The sequence below is a fragment of the Bos javanicus genome, chromosome 19 (assembly GCF_032452875.1).
Source record: "Bos javanicus breed banteng chromosome 19, ARS-OSU_banteng_1.0, whole genome shotgun sequence".
Lineage (NCBI taxonomy): Eukaryota > Metazoa > Chordata > Mammalia > Artiodactyla > Bovidae > Bos > Bos javanicus.
In genome coordinates, this window is record NC_083886.1 from 28,540,171 (window position 1) to 28,561,536 (window position 21,366).

A 21,366-nucleotide genomic window follows, 5' to 3' on the forward strand; every position below is an offset into this window, starting at 1 on the left:
TCCCTTCCCCATCGTCATTTCAAAAGGTCACCCAGCCAGGGAGCTGAGAAGCGACTAAAACGACTCGAGCGCGCGCCCCGTGCACGCCGGCGCAGGCGGCCCCGTAGCGCAAAGGAGGGCGGGAAAGGAAGGGGCGGGGGAAGCTGGGGCGAATCTATAAAAGGCGTCATTCGGCCAGTTCTCTCCTCAGAAGCGCCGAGAGCGCGGCCGGGACGGTTGGAGAAGAAGGCGGCTCCCGGAAGGGGGAGAGACAAACTGCCGTAACCTCTGCCGTTCAGGAGCCCGGTTACTTATTTATTCGTTTCCCTTTTTCTTCTTCTTCCCCCGAAACCTTTTCCTTTCCCTTCCTCTTTTTTTTCTTTTTGGGAGACGGAAAAAATCTCCGGAAAGGCGAAGGAGAGCTCCTTTCACCCCTTTTCGTTTCCCCGCCTCCTTCCCTCCCCCACCTTTCCCTCCTCCGGCTTTTTCCTCCCAACTCGGGGAGGTCCTTCCCGGCGGCCGCCCGGACGGGGTCTGAGCGCCTAGGTGGAGGCGGCGCAGGCTTTTTGTACTGAGGTTTGCGCCTGCGCAGCGCGCCTGCCTCCGCGATGCACGGGGGTGGCCCCCCCTCCGGGGACAGCGCATGCCCGCTGCGCACCATCAAGAGAGTGCAGTTCGGAGTCCTCAGTCCGGATGAACTGGTAAGCGGCTCTGCCCTCCCACTGCTCCTCCCTCCTGCGTGGCGGGCGGGGCTTGACGATAGCCGTGGAAACTTGGCACTTCTTTCCAAGGGGACCGGATGGGTTAGTGGCGCCAAGGCAGTGCTGGGTCCAGCCTCGGCTAGCCAGAGTTAAATTTTCCTAGGGGGTCAGCAAGTTTAGTGCTGTGTCCGAGCTGGGGGCCTGGCAACAGGAGGGGCTAGAGGGTGAGCAGGAGGGAGAGAAGGGGGGTGATTGGCTCCACACCGCAGTCACCAACGTTAAATGAGATGACACGAATGCTAAGAGGTCTTTACAAGTTTGGATGAGAAGTCGAGCCCCCCAATTTTTTCCCTCCCCCTGCTACAAGTATTAACTGAGTACCTGCTACGCAATAGGCAGAACAGACGCTGGGGATACAGAACTGAGAAAGACGAGGACCCTATCTTCTAGAATCTAGAGCACTTTCTTTGAGAAGGGGCAGGGAAGACAGACAATAAACAGGAAAAAACGAACAGGATATTTCTGTTAAGGGCAAGTGCCTTGAATAAAGTGAAACGGTGTTATGCGATGGATAATGAATGAGGTGAGGCTTCTTTAGATGGGGTGGTGTCAGGGTCTGGAAAGGCCTGAGATGACATTACCCGAATAATGAGAAGCAGCCAGTCTCCTAGGCCATAGGTTCTCGGACAAGAGCTTTTCAGGCAGAAGAAAGAATAAGTGCAAAGGGCCTGAGGGAGGGTGTGCCCTGGAAGCTGAAAAGTGACCAGGGGTGGCTGGGGTTTAATGGTGAGGAGAGTATTTTTAAACCATTACTGGAGACGCATGAGGTGGGGCAGGCCAGGTGGGATATTGTAAATCATGGTAAGGAATCCGGATTTCATTTTGTTTTCAATGGGAAGCTATTGGAGAAGCAGGAGAGGGATATCAAATTTACATTTAAAAAACAATTACTAGTTTGATTGTTGTATGAAGAACTGACTGGGGAGGACTAAGAGTGGAAGCAGGAGGGACCAGGGAGGAGGGAGGGCTATGGGCGAATCCGACTCCTTTGTGGAACGAACTGGAGGAAGCCAGCGAGCTGGAAAGAAAGGAATTGAATAGCTCTGTGATGGAGACAATTTTGCTAGAGGCAGGGGCTATACGAAAGTTGTGCCAGGAATTAAAATGTCCTGAACTCAGACCACACAGAATAAATTCCAGATGGAGTGAGGTTGACTTCTAAAAAGCAAACTATAAAGCACTCAAAAAGTATAGACAGCTTTTGGAGGATGATACCAGGGGGAAAAACCCTTAGTAGGAATGAGTGAATTATGGGTAAATTTTATTGAGTGCCTGTTATGTGATAGGCACCCAGCTAAGCATTTTATCTACAAAGAAGAGCAAGGCAAACTTAAAAATAAGAGCCACTTCTGTTTGTCAGCGACACCATGAACAGCTGAAAAACAGATTGGGAAACCGTATTTGCAACGTGAGGGACAAGGTTAGGTTCCTTAATGTATAAGGAACATTTAGAACGCAGGAAGGCACAAATCTAGATAAGAGGATCAGGGATAGGAATAGGCAGTGTGTAGAAGTAGTGCAAATGGCCAATAGAAATATTCAACTTACTAATAGAAATATGCAAATTAAACACAAACTTTTTTTTTTTACCTGATTTTCCCCTGTTGACAAAAGCACTGGGAAATAGGCATGCTTACACAATTTTTGGTAGGGATAGATTGGTGTATAACCTTCTTGGAGGACAGTCTTGACAGTATGGATTGTTTAATATGCATATTATTTGGCCCAGTGCTGCACTTCTAAACATTTATCCTTAAATAAAAGACTATTAATGTCTCTCCTCAAGTATGCCCCTGCCCCAGTCTTGCCTGGGTCAGCAAGCAGGGAGGGCTCCACAGTGCCTCCAGTGGCTCCCGCCCTAAACCCAAAAGCCATCTTTTTGACTCTTCCCTTTCTCCCAGCCTCTGCTCAGTCTGTCTGCCAGTCTGTTTGTTCTGCCTTTCAAAATGTGGTGGAATCCAATCATTCATGACTGGCTCAGCCACCATGGTTCACCCCACCATCGTCTTTCCCACGGGGTGCCACGGTAGTCCCAGACCCTAGTTATTTCTGTTAGAGTTTGCAAAGCAGCTAGAGAGATCTTTTAATCGTATCTCTCCCCTGCATGGAATTTTCTTCAAAGGATCCAGACTCCTTACTCTGTTCTGTGAGGGCCTGTGCTTTCTGACCCCTGCTGACCTCTCCATCTCATTCCAAATCTCCTTTTTGCTCTTTAACTTCCCCGACCTGCTGGTTGATCCAGAACTAGGAGCTCATTCCTGCCTCAGGGATTTTATTATTCACTGTTCCTGCTGCTTAGAAAAACATTGCTCAGACCTCAGCAGGTCTGTTCCTTTATGTCAGTATGTGTTCTGCTCAGATGTTGTAGCCGCTGATCCCCAACCACCCTATTTAAGTAGCATCTTTTTGCATTCTCTAACCCCGTCTTGACTTTATTCTACTTCATAGCTGCTCAGTACTTGAAAGGATTAGTTTTTTTGTTTCTTACTTCCTGAATAGAATGTAAATTTCATGTACGACTTTGTTATTCACCTCTCTTCCTCCAGCCTCTCAAATAGTGCCTGGCACATAATAGACATGTAGTAAAAGTTACTCGAATAAATGGGTGAACTAATAGTTGGACAGGTACATAAAAATACACATAGAAGGATTTTTACTGCAACATTGTTTCTAAACGATACTGTTTGAAATTATAAGTCACGTATTTACTAAAAGGAATTCTATTTAATAATACAGGCTTTATTAGAATAAGACTTTTTTAATAGGTTAAGTCCCCTAACTCCCTATTCGAAAACTCCTGAGGCACCGCAGCACCCACAGGGATCCAGTGAGAGATTTTTAAATTTTAGGAGAAGCAGAGCTCATCTGCCTGATGGCTTGGGAACCACTGGATTGGGCAGCTTTCTTTTCAGCATTAGATGGCGCCAGATCCCTTTCGATGACGTCATATCTTTGTGAAGCTGGGGTTTTAGCAGTGGCTAAATACTGGGCAAGAATCAGTGTGGAACCCTAGAAAAGAGTGGTGTCTGATTCTAAGATTTGAGAAGCATGGTGTGCAACAGGTGTCATAAGTAATTGTGATTATTCTGGGATAAGTAAAATGTCATTTTATAAGTAAAAATGTTACTTTTATTTTAATACATTAAAATTTGTCTCAGTTTTTGTGTGTTGTTTTTTCAAAGGGCTGTTAAGTTGCTCTCATGTAAATCGTTACTAGGTTGTTTGGATCCGGGTATTTAACAAGTGGATCTCTTTTGGCTGTGAGAGGTAGTGAGGCAGTAAGGGCATTGTGAACCGCTAAAGTTTAGGAATCTGGAAAAAGGAAAAGGTTCCTCAACAGTATGCAGAATGAAGCTCTGTTTATGGAAGAATGGGAATATATTTGTATTTTTTGAAAAGCATGGAAGGCTGTTCACAAAATTTCACACGAGGCATCATCTCTGGTGTGTAGGCTTTTCCGAGACTGATTTTGGTTTGCAAGGCTTACCGGCTTACCATTTATATCATACTTCATCTTAGAGGGAATAACAAAGTTCCACCTAGGCCTGGAGAAGCCTCTTGGGGCACAGATGGTATTAAAGGTAACTATTTTCTAGACATCTTGACAGTAGTGTATGTGTTGAAATAGACAGGGCTCTTAGGCTGACTGTAAGACACAGCAGTCTTTGCTGTTTGAGGAAGGTTTTGGCTGTTGCCAAGTGAGGGGAAGGAAGCAAGGAGGGTTGCTGCTGAGGCTTTATGCAAAGCTTGTACAGAGTCCAGGGAAGTGGGCTCCTGATTACATTTAAAGGCGTTGTCCCCATTCATTAAAAGTAGTTGTCCACCATGGAAAGTATAAGTCAATTTGTTGATACTCCAACTTATTCCAGGAAGAATTTAAAACAGTAATAGACTCTTTTAGGTGGAGTGTGGGCTACAAGGGTGAATCAGAAGGTTATCCTGGTCCTCAGATTATTTATAACTCAGTGAGGGGTTTCCTATACATGCAGCAGGTGTTCACTGAGCCCCTACCCTGTGCTGGTTACTTTACCAAACAAATGAAACGTGATCCTTGCCCTCAAGGATTACAGTCCAGTGGGAGAGACAGATGTGTAAACAAGTAATTAACGTTGGGCTGAGAACTTTGCTGGGGTGTAGATAAGGCTAGGAAGAGTTGAGAATGCTCTCTAAAGAGGTGACATTTGAACTGGGCCTTGAGAATAAGTTTGCTGGAAAGGAGAGCATGTGAAGAAAAGGAACTTTGAGAACTCTATTGTAGTTGGAGCAGAAGTGTTGAGCCCTTGGAAGTCAAACCTTTACCATATGGGCAGTGCGAACCGATGGATGAAGGATTGGGGGCTGAAGTATTTTGTGTGTAACCCAAAATATAACTTAGGTAGAGGGGTTAGTCCAGAACATTCCAGGACAGCCCCTGGCCCACTCTCAATGCCTGGAGGCAGAGGGGAGTCTTTAGAAGGTGGCTGGCTTGGTGAGCATGGACTTGGAGCAGAGGGGCGTGAAAAGCCTTGAGTGTGATTTCCTTTGGGCCTGTCTCTAGTGACCTCTGGAAGCCAGATTCAGGCCTGCTCCTGCTTCGTTGTGTTTGATTCAAGGCAAGCAAACACTTCTGTTGTGTTTCTCACGAGACACGATGCAGCTGATGGGGTCTGGCTTTGTGAATTTAGTCAGCACAGGACCTATCTCCTTGAGATTTCATCAGGTCATCTGGATGAGCGTTGTGGATGTTCAGAACCTCTTAGCCCTGTATCTGTAGACCACAACCCAGCAGTGGCTAATCAGATTTCATTATGAGAGGATCATTGGTTTGACTATAAGGGAACAACCTTTCTCTTTTCAAGTTCTTTGAGGGCACTTCCCTGCAGTGGAGGGTCCTAAGCAGTTTAGATCAGTTTCACATGATCAGGATAATAGAGGAATGCTACCTGCCCAAGAGATGCTTAGAATCTATGAGGAAGACAAGTCCCAGTAGATAACTTCATTGTGTTATGAGATGTGCAGTGATGGAGGGGTGTGGAAGCATGGGAGGGGCACCAGTCTGCCTGGGGAGGCTGTGTAAAGGCTTTCTGGAAGAAGTAGTGCCTGAGCTGAGTCTTTTATTTTTTTAATTATTACTTTTTGGTCTTTGTTGGCGTGCATGGGCTTAGTTGCCCGGCAGCATGTGGGATCTTAGTTTCCCAACCAGGGATCGAACCCGTGATCCCTGCACTGGAAGGTGAATTCTTAACCACTGGAGTACCAGGGAAGTCCCTGTATCATATTTTAGATTCCACATATACGTGATATCATACGGTATTTGTTTTTCAGTGTTTGACTTCACTTGATATGATTATCTTTATGTCCATTCAGGTTATTGCAAATGGCATTATTTCATTTTTCATAACTTAGTAATATTCCATTATATGTATGTATCACATCATCTTTAGCCATTCATCTGTTGATGAGCATTTAGGTTGTCTTGGCTGTGGTGAATCATGCTCCGGGTGACCTTGAGTTTAATTGTTTCCGCTGCAGTACTGTAGGATGATGAGCATATGTTTGGAATCAGAGAGAGCTGGATTTCACTTCTGCTGGCTCCTTAAGATTGAGGCCTTGGGCAGTCACTATATAGCCTCAGGTTTCTCATGTCAAAGAGATAGGAATTTACTTACATCAGGTTAGTGGTTAGGGTTAGACAAACAAGGTACATTAGGTATGTTTAGTGCCTGGCTTGAAGTTGACACTCAAACTAGAAGCTTTTATTAAATTCTTTTGAGTTCTTCTCTGTGGAAGTTTAGTGGACCAAAGCTTAACTAATTTTAAAGTTTCTGGTGTTCAGTGTGTGAAAAGTTGCCATGGGTTTCCTTGAACAGCTCAGAGCAGAAGTCTCTTCTCAAGTTGTACCTATTTCTGAGCTCTGCCTTCTCTCCCCTTCCTCCACTGAATTGATCCCATTGAGTCCTGGCTGTACCTTCCCCAGGATTCTCACCAAAGGCCGAAACCCTCAAGCCATCTCCTGAGGCTCCAGGGTTCACCCTGAAAATTTTCTGTGCTCCAGACAATTTTCACCAACCCTTTGCTCTAGTGCCGCCTTCTTCTGTCTTATCCTAAAATGTCTGAACATAGAAGGGATTCAGGCTGGCCCAAGCCCTTGAGAAAGAGGAGGTGACAAGGATATAGGCAAAGAGTGCCTAACTTTAGGAGGTGAGGTTAGAGTTGACAAGGCATGTCTTGGGGCAGCACACCTGGGCTGTCAAGGTGTGGTGGCCATACGGGGAAGTTCCTGCCAGGGACCCCAATTCTGGCCTTGGTTTCAGCTTTGGGAAACAAACAAGACATTGATTTTTTCCCTTTTCTTTCCCCCTTTGAAGCAGCTTTATTTCTTTTGCGGTTAAATTCTATAGATGACAGTGGCCTAGAATTCATCCCAGAGGAATGAATAGTGTGTGTGGAGCCCAGAGCTGCGCACACACTGGTCTGCATGCCCTGTCTCACTCAGAAGGTGACTGGAATGAGCTTCTGACTTGTGGTATCTGACTTTGGCATTTTCAGAATCAAATATCACACACAGTGACCTCCCACTCCTCTCACTCCAAGCTAAACCTGCTTAGTTCTTTTGTAAGTAGTTTGGGGTCCTTTGAGGCCTCAGTATAGAGCTCCCCAGCCATGAAGTCTGAGGAGTTCAGTTCAATATTGGCCTTTCTTTTCCACAGAAGCGAATGTCTGTGACAGAGGGCGGCATCAAATACCCAGAGACAACCGAGGGAGGCCGCCCCAAGCTCGGGGGGCTGATGGATCCGAGGCAGGGGGTGATTGAGAGGACGGGTCGCTGCCAAACCTGTGCAGGTGAGCGGAGAGGGGCTGGCGTGGACCCTGGAGGGAGGGAGAAGCTTGACCTCACAGAGAAGTGGGGTGAGGGTGGAAGCACAGAGACCTGGTCTCTGAGGTGAGTGCTGGAAGGAACATGTCAGGTGTGTTTTCCCACAGGAAACATGACAGAGTGTCCCGGCCACTTTGGCCACATTGAGCTGGCCAAGCCTGTGTTCCACGTTGGCTTCCTGGTCAAGACCATGAAAGTTTTACGCTGTGTCTGCTTCTTTTGCTCCAAGTTGCTTGTGGACTCTGTGAGTGGGAGACAGGCTCTGGCCTGGGGGAAGGGTTGCTGCGGGGTGGTGGGGAGGCAGGGGAGCAGCCCCAACTGACCCCACTGTGTCTGCTCTGTTCCCAGAACAACCCGAAGATCAAGGATATTTTGGCTAAGTCCAAGGGGCAGCCCAAGAAGCGGCTCACACACGTCTATGACCTCTGCAAGGGCAAAAACATCTGCGAGGGCGGGGAGGAGATGGACAACAAGTTTGGTGTGGAGCAGCCTGAGGGCGATGAAGATTTGACCAAAGAAAAGGTAGCTGGGGCTGCCTAGACTGTTGGGAGCAGGCGAGGGGCAGGGTGGTCTTGGGGGTAAAAAGGGGAGAAGGCAGCAGAAGCGGCAGGACCTGAAGGTCACAGAAGAGTGAGGGGCTGGCCAACCCACCCTCTGGGCTCTCATGGCCTCTCTGTCCCGTTGGTAGGGCCACGGTGGCTGCGGACGGTACCAGCCCCGGATCCGGCGCTCTGGCCTGGAGCTATACGCCGAATGGAAGCATGTCAATGAGGACTCTCAAGAGAAGAAGATCCTGTTGAGCCCCGAGCGGGTGCATGAGATCTTCAAGCGCATCTCCGACGAGGAGTGCTTTGTCCTGGGCATGGAGCCGCGCTACGCCCGGCCTGAGTGGATGATCGTCACTGTGCTGCCTGTGCCCCCGCTCTCCGTGCGGCCCGCTGTTGTGATGCAGGGCTCTGCCCGCAACCAGGTCGGCAGCTGTGGGACCCCACTTCATAGCTAGGCTGGGTAACTGGGCAAAGGTGTGTGTTGGGGGTGGGGTGGGGAAGGTGTGTGGGGTGCCAGACAGATCGTCCTAGCCTGAAGAAACCTGCCATTTGCTGGCCGTATGACCTTTAGTGAGCCCCTTAAGGAGGTTAAAGCCCTTCAAGGTGCTTCTGGATCTGTGAGCCAAGAGCCCAGAGCTGCCACCCAGGGTGGTGGTAGGGGGCAGGGGTGAGAGACACTGTATGCTGGCACGTGCAGGGTGGCTAGACGGTGACAGTGCTGACTTCTGCCTTAGGACGACCTGACCCACAAGCTGGCCGACATTGTCAAGATCAACAATCAGCTTCGGCGCAATGAGCAGAACGGTGCAGCTGCCCATGTCATCGCCGAGGACGTGAAGCTCCTCCAGTTCCACGTGGCCACCATGGTGGACAATGAGCTGCCTGGCTTGCCTCGTGTGAGTCAGCAGGGTCCCCGCGCCTGGAGCCTGGGAGAAAGGGGTGGGGGCCAGTGCTGACTGCTGGGGTGCCCCCCGCCCTTTGTCTCCTCACAGGCCATGCAGAAGTCTGGGCGTCCCCTCAAGTCCCTGAAGCAGCGATTGAAGGGGAAGGAAGGCCGTGTGCGTGGGAACCTGATGGGCAAGCGGGTGGACTTCTCAGCCCGCACTGTCATCACCCCCGACCCCAACCTCTCCATTGACCAGGTCGGCGTGCCACGCTCTATTGCCGCCAACATGACCTTTGCGGAGATCGTCACCCCCTTCAACATTGACAGGTGTGCTCAGTTCAGAAGCCCTGCCTGGAGGGGCCAGGAAGACAGCGGTGCTCTCCTGACTTCTAGAGAGCTTTGAAGTTGAGACATTCAAGTGCCACTTGTGGCCTTGGGGGAGGAGTGACGACAGGGCTTTTTGGAGAGTGATTTATTCATTCCATCTCTCTCCCTAGACTTCAGGAACTAGTGCGCAGGGGGAACAGCCAGTACCCGGGAGCCAAGTACATTATCCGGGACAACGGTGATCGGATTGACCTGCGTTTCCACCCCAAGCCCAGTGACCTTCACTTGCAGACTGGCTACAAGGCATGTAACGGGCTGGGGGTCCGGCTGGAGTGGGCCGGCTGAGGCTATCCTGTTTATTAGCATCTGTGTCTTTTGAAAAGACTCCTGCTGTCCTAGGCAAGCTTGGAGCTGCCAGCTGCTGACATTGGCAGTGAGGATGGGGGGTCACAAAAACCCACGGGTAGCATGAAGGACACATGGCAGGAAAGGGAGACTAGCGGGGGTGGGGGGGTGCCTGGAGCAGAAGGTTTCATGGTCAGAGTACCTTGAGGTTTTCTCCCCCAGCAGACTTCCCTGAGGTTTGGGTATCATGTCTTCGTTTTCTCTGATAACCTGGAATCTAGCCTAGGACCTGGCCCAAAGCAGGTGGTTAATAAGCATTTTAAATGAAATGACATCACAGCATCGCCTGTCTCAAGTATCTCAGGTCCACTATGACTTCATTCTCAGCACCCCTCCTTGACTGAGGTTTCTCCCGCCTCTCACCTCCCCAGGTGGAACGGCACATGTGTGATGGGGACATTGTTATCTTCAACCGGCAGCCAACTTTGCACAAAATGTCCATGATGGGTCATCGGGTTCGCATCCTGCCCTGGTCCACTTTTCGCTTGAATCTTAGGTCCGTCCGCCTGCTGAGTGAGGTGGTGGGTCTGGGCTGCTCCCTGGGTTTCACAGGAGCATCTCCCCGACTCACCCTCCTCTTTCACTGTAGCGTGACAACTCCATACAATGCTGACTTCGACGGGGATGAGATGAACTTGCACCTGCCACAGTCCCTGGAGACACGGGCTGAGATCCAGGAGCTGGCCATGGTGCCACGCATGATTGTCACCCCCCAGAGCAATCGTCCAGTCATGGGCATTGTGCAGGACACATTGACTGCAGTGCGCAAATTCACCAAGAGGGATGTCTTCCTGGAGCGGGTGTGTCATCTGGGACAGGTGGAGGTGGGGAGAACCTGACCTGGGTGGGCAGGGCCCAGCACAGCAATGACGGGGGAAGGGCAGTGACCTGCTGATTTTCTTTGCACTGTTCTGTACATGTGGAGAAGGCAGTGGCACCCCACTCCAGTACTCTTGCCTGGAAAATCCCATGGATGGAGGAGCCTGGTAGGCTGCAGTCCATGGGGTTGCTGAGGGTCGGACACGACTGAGCGACTTGACTTTCACTTTTCACTTTCATGCATTGGAGAAGGAAATGGCACCCCACTCCAGTGTTCTTGCCTGGAGAATCCCAGGGATGGGGGAGCCTGGTGGGCTGCTGTCTATGGGGTCACACAGAGTTGGACACGACTGAAGCGACTTAGCGGCAGCAGCAGCAGCAGACCTGTATGTGAGACAATGGAACGGGGTTTAGCAAAGATCAAGGCCAAAAACAGTGCATGGCCTTAGTTCCATGTTAAATTCCTTAAAATGTCATGTAATTTCAGATATCTTCTGGAAAGTAAAGGCAAAGAGAGAAATAAGACTTTGTTAAAATTCGATTTGTTTTTCCTTTGTCTTTATTTTCTAATTATTAAAAGTAGTTAGTAGTTACTGTTTAAAGAAAAAATGACTGCGAAATTTTGAATTATCATAGTGAATTTTTTCAGTGAAAGTTTGGCAGAGACTTCCTTTGCCATTTTTTTGCCTCCAAAATCTGGCTTTCCCCCTTGGGCAGGGAGGCCTCCCCTGATATTCACAAGCGTGGACGCCTGCAGTTCTGACTTCCTGTCTCTCTCATTCTGTTCCTCCCAGGGGGAAGTGATGAACCTCCTGATGTTCCTGTCCACGTGGGACGGGAAGGTCCCACAGCCAGCCATCCTGAAGCCCCGGCCCCTGTGGACGGGGAAGCAGATCTTCTCCCTCATCATACCCGGCCACATCAACTGTATCCGCACCCATAGCACCCACCCTGATGATGAGGACAGCGGCCCTTACAAGCACATCTCCCCCGGGGACACTAAGGTGGGGCCTGGCTTCCTGAAGTAACGGGCAGGGCTTCAGACCCGGGAGCACCAGCAGGGGCTGTGAACGGTGCGCTCTCTGCAGGTGGTGGTGGAGAATGGCGAGCTGATCATGGGCATCCTGTGTAAGAAGTCTTTGGGCACGTCAGCCGGCTCCCTGGTCCACATCTCTTACCTTGAGATGGGTCACGACATCACTCGCCTCTTCTACTCCAACATTCAGACTGTCATCAACAACTGGCTCCTCATTGAGGGTAAGTCTAGGGCTCCACCAAATTCTGTCTACAAATCCTGTCCCTCTCACTGCTGACTGCTCTTCTCCCCTCCCCTTCTCTTCCCTTCTTGGATTTGGTTCCCTCCATCTATGCTCTTGGCTGTGAGTCCGTCTCATGTTTCTTGGGAGCCCAAAGAAGGTGTTGCTGATGCTCCTCCTCATTTCCAGGTCATACCATTGGCATTGGGGACTCCATCGCTGATTCTAAGACTTATCAAGACATTCAGAACACGATTAAGAAGGCCAAGCAGGATGTAATAGAGGTGAGAGCGGAGGCTGGGCAGACACTGAACCAGGGGCTCCCAGTGGCTTTGAACTGAGGAGGAGTGAAGGGGACATGGGGCTGGGAGGGACAGGGACCAGTAGAGGTCGATGTATCCCTGAGAGTTGCATCTCCTTCTTTGCACCAGGTCATTGAGAAGGCACATAACAACGAGCTGGAGCCCACGCCAGGGAACACCCTGCGGCAGACGTTTGAGAACCAGGTGAACCGCATTCTCAACGATGCCCGAGATAAGACCGGCTCCTCCGCCCAGAAATCACTGTCTGAATACAATAACTTTAAGTCTATGGTCGTGTCTGGGGCCAAAGGTTCCAAGATCAACATCTCCCAGGTGGGGAGCCTTTTTTTACCAGCAGAGGGTCCCTTGGATGTGGGAGGAGAAATGGAGGGGTGTGCTGCTAGGGGGATGCACCAAGAAACTCGAGGGAGGGGATGCAGCCCAGCTTTTCTGTTCCCCAGGTCATTGCTGTTGTCGGGCAGCAGAATGTGGAGGGCAAGCGGATCCCATTTGGATTCAAGCACCGGACCCTGCCTCACTTCATCAAAGATGACTATGGGCCTGAGAGCCGAGGCTTTGTGGAGAACTCCTACCTGGCCGGCCTCACGCCCACTGAGTTCTTCTTCCATGCCATGGGGGGCCGTGAGGGGCTGATCGACACAGCTGTCAAGACTGCTGAAACTGGTGAGGCCCCAACCACCAGCCAGTCCAAGGGAGAAGCCTAGGCAGAGAAGCCGAGGGGGTTTGAGTAGAGTTCTCAGGCTGAAGTCTTCAGTTTCCAGGGAAGTCATTTTGGCCTCTCTGGAAAGAGCAGAGACTAAAGGTCGAGTTAGGCAGACCTGGCTGCGCTGTGGCATGCCATGTCATGGGGATGGAGCCTGAGGCTCTTTGCTCCTGACAAGTCACGTGGGGATGGTTCCTCGGAGTCTCTACTGGGCCCTGGTTGCATCTGGTGGTGGGCATGGCTTTCCCTGGGAGACCTTGGGGCTGAGGGGCCACCAGCTGGCTCCCCTGAGGACCAGAGTGGCCAGCAGCACTCTTCCTAAGGTAGAGAGGCTCCTGTTCTTGCTCCGGGCCCCTCAGTTGATTCTCTGCTCCCAGGATACATCCAGCGGCGGCTGATAAAGTCCATGGAGTCGGTGATGGTGAAGTACGACGCCACCGTGCGCAACTCCATCAATCAGGTGGTGCAGCTGCGCTATGGCGAGGATGGCCTGGCGGGCGAGAGTGTCGAGTTCCAGAATCTGGCCACCCTCAAGCCTTCCAACAAGGCTTTCGAGAAGAAGTGAGGAGGCAGCTGGCGGGTGGTTCTTGCCCCTGGGGCTCAGGGCCAGAGTTGTAGGAGTCTCTGTTTCCCCACCCCACCCCCCAAGGTGAGATCACATTGACCGTATCTTGCAGTGAACCTTAACCTTATCATGCTCCTTCTGCACCTCTGTGGCAGCAGCCACATGATGGAAGAGGGTGGGCAGAGAGCTGAGAGTGGAGTTGGTGCAGAGCAAGCCCGGAGGGCGGGCAAAAGCTCAGGGCTGCTAGACAGCCTTGGCTCTGGATCTTGTTTCCTTCCCAAGATCTTCACAGCCCGGCACGTAGGAGGAGCCACACCGTGTTCTGGCTGGGATCTGCACCTTGACTCTCCCCCTGCCACCTGCAGGTTCCGCTTTGATTACACCAATGAGAGGGCCCTGCGGCGCACCCTGCAGGAAGACCTGGTGAAAGATGTGCTGAGCAACGCACACATTCAGAATGAGCTAGAACGAGAATTTGAGCGGATGCGTGAGGACCGGGAGGTGCTCAGAGTCATCTTCCCAACTGGCGACAGCAAGGTATGTGTGGGCACGAAGGGCTGGGCTGGAGAGGGGCTGGCCCTGCACAGCTGGCCCTGACTTGGGGTCCTGCCTCCCTGCGCTCCTGCCCTAGGTTGTCCTCCCCTGCAACCTGCTGCGCATGATCTGGAATGCTCAGAAGATCTTCCACATCAACCCTCGCCTTCCCTCCGACCTGCACCCCATCAAGGTGGTAGAGGGTGAGTAGCTGCCGCGGAGCCACCAGGCCAGGCTCTGCTGGCAAGTCCCGGTCTACAAGCTCTTTATCTGTTGCTTGGCCCCCAGGAGTCAAGGAGTTGAGCAAGAAGCTGGTGATTGTGAATGGGGACGACCCCCTGAGCCGGCAGGCCCAGGAGAACGCCACCTTGCTCTTTAACATCCACCTGCGGTCCACGCTGTGTTCCCGCCGCATGGCCGAGGAATTCCGGCTCAGTGGAGAGGCTTTCGACTGGCTTCTTGGAGAGATCGAGTCCAAGTTCAACCAAGCCATTGTGAGTCCTGTACTCCTCACCCCAGCCTCGATTCTCTCTTTTGACCTGTTGACTTCTCTGGGCTCTGAGAACCTCCCACCTCTGCCCACAGCTGCCTGATAGAGTTCTCCTTCATTGAGACACTGCTGTGAACCAGGTCCTGTGTTGGGGGCTTTATTTCTGTATTCCTCAGGAGTCTTAAGGTGACCCTCATAGAGGAGGGATTGTTAGTGTTAGTTGCATGTTGCAGAGATAGCTGCTGAGTCTTGAAGTGGTAAATGCATAAAAGATGCTGAACATGATTAGTCATCAGGGAAATGCAACTCAGAACCACAGTGAGATTCCACTTCATGTCTGCAGGATGACTAAAAGAAAAAGTAAAGAAGTGTTGGTGAGGGTGGTGGAGAAATTGGAGCTCTCGTACACTGCTGGAGGGGGTGTTGCAACTGCTTTGGAAAACAGTCTGGCAGTTTCTCTAGAGTTTAAACATAGAGTTACCATCTGACCCAGCAATTTCATTCCTAGGGACAAACCCAAGAAGCATGTGTCCACACAAAAACCTGCTGCAGGTGTTCACAGCAGTTTATTCATAACAGCCAAGCAATGGAAACAACCTAAATGTACATCCATTGATGGAGGATAAACAAGACGAGAGCATATTATTTTGTGATAAAGTAATGAGCTGTCAAGCCGTAAAAAGTCCATGATCAACCTTAAATGATAGTACTACTAAGCAAAAAAGCCTGTTTGAAAAGGCTTTTTCAAATTGTATGATTCCAATTAAAAGATTATCATTTATGGTATGTGATTAAAAGACTTATCAAGTGAATATTTGCCTCACAATTAGCATGAAAGTGCTTCTCAAAATGAAGGTTTTAGATGGCATAGTCCCTTTTCCTGGGTGTGCAGCCCATCAGGCACTGAATGGCGTGTGTAAATTGAAATGCTGTCTGAGGAACGGGATGATCAAAGAGACTCTCATGTTTAAGTCTCTCCCTGTTCCAAATGCTTCTGTCCAGCCCTGACTGCATCTTACTCTTGTTCACTGGGGGTGGTGGGGTTGGGGTAAGCAGGCGGATTTTCTCTTCTGAGAGCAGCTCTTCTTTCTCCCCATCATCCCCAGGCCCATCCGGGGGAAATGGTGGGAGCTCTGGCTGCACAGTCCCTCGGAGAACCTGCCACCCAGATGACCTTGAACACCTTTCACTATGCTGGTGTGTCCGCCAAGAACGTGACTCTGGGTGTGCCCCGACTTAAGGAGCTGATCAACATTTCCAAGAAGCCAAAGACCCCTTCACTTACCGTCTTCCTACTGGGCCAGTCTGCTCGAGATGCGGAGAGAGCCAAGGTGGGACTTGGGTAATGGGTTTCTGGGTGGGAGGAGGAGGGGACCCCTTCCTTTCAATGAGGGTTTGGAATTCCCTCTCCAAAGGGGTTTGAAGAGGCCTTCAGAGCCACCTGAATGTCAAGAATCCCTCTTTCCTCCAGGATATTCTGTGCCGCTTGGAACACACAACACTGAGGAAGGTGACCGCCAACACGGCCATCTACTATGACCCCAACCCTCAGAGCACAGTGGTGGCTGAGGATCAGGAGTGGGTGAATGTCTACTATGAGATGCCTGACTTTGATGTGGCCCGAATCTCCCCCTGGCTTTTGCGGGTGGAGCTGGACCGGAAGCACATGACTGACCGGAAGCTGACCATGGAGCAGATTGCCGAAAAGATCAATGCTGGTGAGGCCAGAAATTCCTGCCTGGGCTCCCCTCGCTCCCCATCCTGTCCCTGCACGCTCATCCCAGACATGCTGCCTAAATCCACCAACTTCCAGGCACTGGTTCTACTTCCCCAGGGCACCTCTTTTCCAGGTCCCTTCTGCACTGCAGGTTCTTCTCATTCTCTCCCCACCCTCTTTCTAGAAGGGTTCTATGAGGAGGCAGAAGCCAAAGGAGAGCCCCCTGGGGAGAACAGCGGGCACCGTGAATGGACGTAGCGTTGCAGCTGCCATCTTCCTCACTCATTCTCCTCAGGTTTTGGTGACGATTTGAATTGCATCTTTAATGATGATAACGCAGAGAAGCTAGTGCTCCGGATCCGCATCATGAACAGTGATGAAAACAAGATGCAAGAGGTAAAGGGGACCCAGGCAGAAATTTTGTGTCAGACACAGGAAACCATTAAATCTGGTTCCTGACCATGGAAATTAAAATGAAGGCAGCATCGAGTGCCAGTCACACCATCTGAAGCGGAGATGGAGGGTGGCTAACAATGATTTTCAAAAGTTCTAGCAGCAAAAAATCTATCAAATGTGAATTAGTGCCACATGGATAAACAGCTGGTGTTGATGTGGGGCTGTCCCCGTGGCCCGGTCACCTGGTTCTCTCCTCCCCGAGGGCAGGCAGACAGTAGGAACGGCTGCATTCTTGGGAAGGTGGGGTTACAGTCCTATAATGAGACCCAGGAAAATGCTTGACCAGTGACTTCACTCCTGGGCATGGCTCCTAAAAGATTGTTCGGGAGATGTGGATGCCTGGCGCTTTTAATAATAAAAGCTCAGAGCTTCATGTGAACTAGTGGAGAGTGGTAACATGTGGATGCGTCTTGAGCGAGGATGATACACCTCTGTTACATGGGGTCACACGTCAAGGCATTGGTGGGTGGGTGGTGGGTGTGCGACAAGGACCAGGACGAGAGTGGAGGCACCATGTGCTTGGTTCCAGCCCTGGGAATGCCCAGAGGGTGGGAATGGTGTCAGGCTGGTAGGGTGTGGCTATCTTCTCTGAGGTTTCTTTAATACCATGGTAAAAACACATTAGAAAGTAACCTTATTGGAAGGAAGAAGGTAGGTCTGGGCCAGGCTCAGCTCTGTAGCTCAGGCTGTGGTCCGGGGTGAGGCCAGGGGAGATGGAGGATTCTCAGAGGTCTGACTCGCTTCTGCTGCAGGAGGAAGAGGTGGTGGACAAGATGGATGACGACGTCTTCCTGCGCTGCATCGAGTCCAACATGCTGACGGATATGACCCTGCAGGGCATAGAGCAGATCAGCAAGGTCAGCTGGCCATGCCCACTGCGCGTCCAGCCCTGCACCCTCCTCCCACCGCCACCCGCCCAGCCTGAGCTTGCTCTGCCCCTTGCCAGGTGTACATGCACTTGCCGCAGACTGACAACAAGAAGAAGATCATCATCACAGAGGACGGGGAGTTCAAGGCCCTGCAGGAGTGGATCCTAGAGACGGACGGCGTGAGCCTGATGCGCGTGCTGAGTGAGAAGGATGTGGACCCTGTGCGCACCACATCCAACGACATCGTGGAGATCTTCACGGTGAGCCCCTGCGAGCTAGTACCCCACTCTTCTTCTGGACCCCCTGGGTCTCGGGCAGTGGTCTCCCTTCAGGGCATTTCTCTGATCTGGTTGTTTCATGCCTGAATCCACTTTTGTATTTGGGCTTCATGGATTCCTGACTTTGGATCTGGGTGCTGGTAGCAGTGGGAGGAGAGCAGAGTTAATGGGTCTTGAGCCTTCCCCTGCATCTGCATGCCAGGTGCTGGGCATTGAGGCCGTACGGAAGGCCCTGGAGCGGGAGCTGTACCACGTCATCTCCTTCGACGGCTCCTACGTCAATTACCGGCACTTGGCTCTCCTGTGTGACACCATGACTTGTCGTGGCCACTTGATGGCCATCACTCGACACGGAGTCAACCGCCAGGACACTGGACCTCTCATGAAGTGCTCCTTTGAGGAAACGGTATGAGAGACGTTCTGAGTAGGTGGGGAGGAGGGCTGGCTGTGGGAGGAGGGCGGCCTCAGCTGAGTGATGGGCCTTGGTGCGGTTCCTCCTCTGTTGGGTGGGACTTGGGGGGTGGGGCGTGACAGCGTGCCCCCTCTTCCGAGGTTTAGGTGGACGTGCTCATGGAAGCAGCTGCGCACGGAGAGAGTGACCCCATGAAGGGGGTGTCCGAGAACATCATGCTGGGCCAGCTGGCTCCGGCTGGCACTGGCTGTTTTGACCTCCTGCTCGATGCAGAGAAGTGCAAGTATGGCATGGAGATCCCCACCAATATCCCTGGCCTGGGGGCTGCCGGACGTGAGTATGAGGGTCTGCGAGGTGGAGGTGGGAGCAGGGAGGCCTTGGGTGGGAGGGCAGCCAGGCCCCGGGTATTCTTCTTCACGAGTCACCACGTGCCTCTCTGCAGCCACCGGCATGTTCTTCGGCTCAGCCCCCAGTCCCATGGGCGGAATTTCTCCAGCCATGACACCTTGGAACCAGGGTGCAACCCCAGCCTACGGCGCCTGGTCCCCCAGTGTTGGTGAGTGGCTGCCTGGGAAGACAGCCCTCTGGGTGGTTCAGAGGGTGGGTGGCCTGGCTCGTGAGGGGTTCCCATGTCAGGGCCCTGGAGCTCTGGGAAGATGTGGGGCTCCAGCTCTGGTTTTAACAAACGTCTATCTCTTTGCAGGGAGCGGGATGACCCCGGGAGCAGCAGGCTTCTCTCCCAGTGCTGCCTCAGATGCCAGCGGGTTCAGCCCTGGCTACTCCCCGGCCTGGTCTCCCACACCAGGCTCTCCGGGCTCCCCAGGCCCCTCAAGCCCATATATTCCCTCACCAGGTGAGTGGTCCTTGTCTGTCAAGGCCAAGTTCATTTTCTCCTTGGTCTTGCCTTCTGGATGAATCTCTCATCACTTAACACCTCTCTGCTTCTCTCCCACAGGGGGTGCCATGTCTCCCAGCTACTCCCCGACATCGCCTGCCTATGAGCCCCGCTCCCCTGGAGGCTACACACCCCAGAGTCCCTCTTACTCCCCCACTTCCCCCTCCTACTCCCCTACTTCTCCGTCCTACTCTCCAACCAGCCCCAACTACAGCCCCACGTCACCCAGCTACTCCCCGACCTCTCCCAGCTACTCACCCACTTCTCCCAGCTATTCACCCACGTCTCCCAGCTACTCTCCCACTTCCCCAAGCTACTCTCCCACATCACCTAGCTACTCACCCACATCACCCAGCTACTCGCCCACCTCTCCCAGCTACTCGCCCACCTCTCCCAGCTACTCGCCCACCTCACCCAGCTACTCGCCCACCTCGCCCAGCTACTCGCCCACTTCGCCCAGCTACTCACCGACATCTCCAAGCTATTCACCGACATCGCCAAGCTACTCTCCGACTTCTCCAAGTTACTCACCCACCAGTCCTAACTATTCTCCAACCAGTCCCAATTACACCCCAACATCACCCAGCTATAGCCCAACGTCACCGAGCTACTCACCTACTAGTCCCAACTACACACCAACAAGCCCCAACTATAGCCCAACCTCTCCAAGCTACTCTCCGACTTCACCCAGCTACTCCCCAACCTCGCCAAGCTACTCGCCTTCAAGCCCACGATACACACCACAGTCTCCCACCTACACCCCCAGCTCGCCCAGCTACAGCCCCAGCTCGCCCAGCTACAGCCCGACTTCACCAAAGTACACCCCAACCAGTCCTTCCTATAGCCCCAGCTCACCAGAGTACACCCCCACCTCCCCCAAGTACTCACCTACCAGCCCCAAATATTCACCCACCTCCCCCAAGTACTCACCTACCAGCCCTACCTACTCACCCACCACCCCAAAATACTCACCCACATCGCCTACTTACTCACCAACCTCTCCTGTCTACACCCCAACCTCCCCCAAGTATTCACCCACTAGCCCCACCTACTCCCCCACCTCCCCCAAGTACTCACCCACCAGCCCCACCTACTCCCCCACGTCCCCCAAAGGCTCTACTTACTCGCCCACCTCCCCCGGCTACTCGCCCACCAGCCCCACCTATAGCCTCACCAGTCCAGCCATCAGCCCGGATGACAGTGATGACGAGAACTGAGGGTGAGCTGTGCGCAGCGGCACCTGGCTAGGTGGAGGGCGGCCTTGAGGTACCCTGCCGCTCCGCTCCCCTGTGGGGTACAGCCCCAGTCTGGCTCCCTTGTACATAGCTCCTTGTGACCGTCCCCTGTTGAGGTTCCAGACCCATTTCTGCTGGGGATTTTGTTTTGTTCTCTACTTGCGCTATGGCAGAACCCACTCACCCTCTGTGGTGGTCTCCTTCCTGCCCCAGTACCCCAGGCCTGTCCCCAAATCAGACATCCTTCTCGCTGTGGCTTGATTGGGGATAAAGGGTATTTTCACTTCTTAGGGGTAGGTCCAGCTCTGGGTCGTCACACCTGATCCTCGGGAAGAACAAAGCGAAAGCTGCCTTTTGTCTGTTATTTTATTTTTTGAACTTTAAATAAAGTTTACTAGTTTTGACCAAAAGTGTGTCTGTTGAGTGGTTTAACAGGATGTAAGAACAGCCAGGCTCAACTCCTTGCCTGGGCTGCTGTTGGATTTCCATTGTCAAGGCTGATCCCTGCTAATGGGCAGGAGCAGGAACCAAGCACAGACAGTACATTCTTTCAACTGCGCGCCAGGCATTGCTCTGTCTTGGCTTTGGGGTCGAACAAATAGGCCTCATCCTGCTTTAAAACAATATTGACATAACATCTTTTTCAGCAGTTCTACTGATCGTCATACTATATGGGCTTCCCTGGTGGCTTAGTGGTAAAGAATCTGCCTGCCAATGCAGGAGACAAGGGTTCAATCCCTGGGTCAGGAAGATACCCAGAAGGATATGCAACCTACTCCAGTATTGTTGCCCGGGAAGTTCCCTGGACAGAGGACCGTGGTGGGTGATAGGCCATGGGGTGGCAAAAGAGTTGGGCACGACTTAGCAATTAAACAACATGATTTTAGAAAAGCACAGAGGTGTAGTACAGAAGCAAAAAAGTTATTACCCTTTACCATCGCCACCAGGAGGCATATTTTCTTTGGGTATTTTTCTTAGAGGGTTCTCAAGTCACTTCTGATCAGTGTTTGTTTTGGCCTCAAACCAACAATGAGATTATGAATACTATGGTA

At 51.9% G+C, this 21,366-nt stretch overlaps 1 protein-coding gene across 2 annotated transcripts; it reads left to right on the forward strand.

Moving 5' to 3' along the window:
- Nucleotides 1–175: 175 nt before the first annotated feature.
- POLR2A (RNA polymerase II subunit A) lies at nt 176–20,724 on the forward strand. 2 transcript variants are annotated; one of them, XM_061389582.1, is made up of 30 exons: nt 176–680; nt 7,430–7,562; nt 7,704–7,840; nt 7,945–8,118; nt 8,285–8,566; nt 8,879–9,040; nt 9,137–9,357; nt 9,528–9,660; nt 10,134–10,258; nt 10,352–10,562; nt 11,376–11,585; nt 11,670–11,838; nt 12,027–12,121; nt 12,269–12,472; nt 12,601–12,823; nt 13,241–13,424; nt 13,794–13,965; nt 14,060–14,165; nt 14,251–14,456; nt 15,559–15,783; nt 15,924–16,170; nt 16,465–16,565; nt 17,378–17,482; nt 17,572–17,754; nt 17,975–18,178; nt 18,331–18,517; nt 18,627–18,740; nt 18,888–19,037; nt 19,140–20,298; nt 20,606–20,724. In XM_061389582.1, exons 1-29 carry the CDS (start codon nt 588–590, stop codon nt 20,294–20,296), a joined length of 5,913 nt encoding a protein of 1,970 aa, XP_061245566.1. In that variant the 5' UTR covers nt 176–587; the 3' UTR covers nt 20,297–20,298; nt 20,606–20,724. The 2 variants fall into 2 exon arrangements, with proteins under 2 accessions (XP_061245566.1, XP_061245565.1); XM_061389581.1 differs by having other exon boundaries at nt 19,140–20,724.
- The last annotated feature ends 642 nt before the right edge of the window (nt 20,725–21,366 follow it).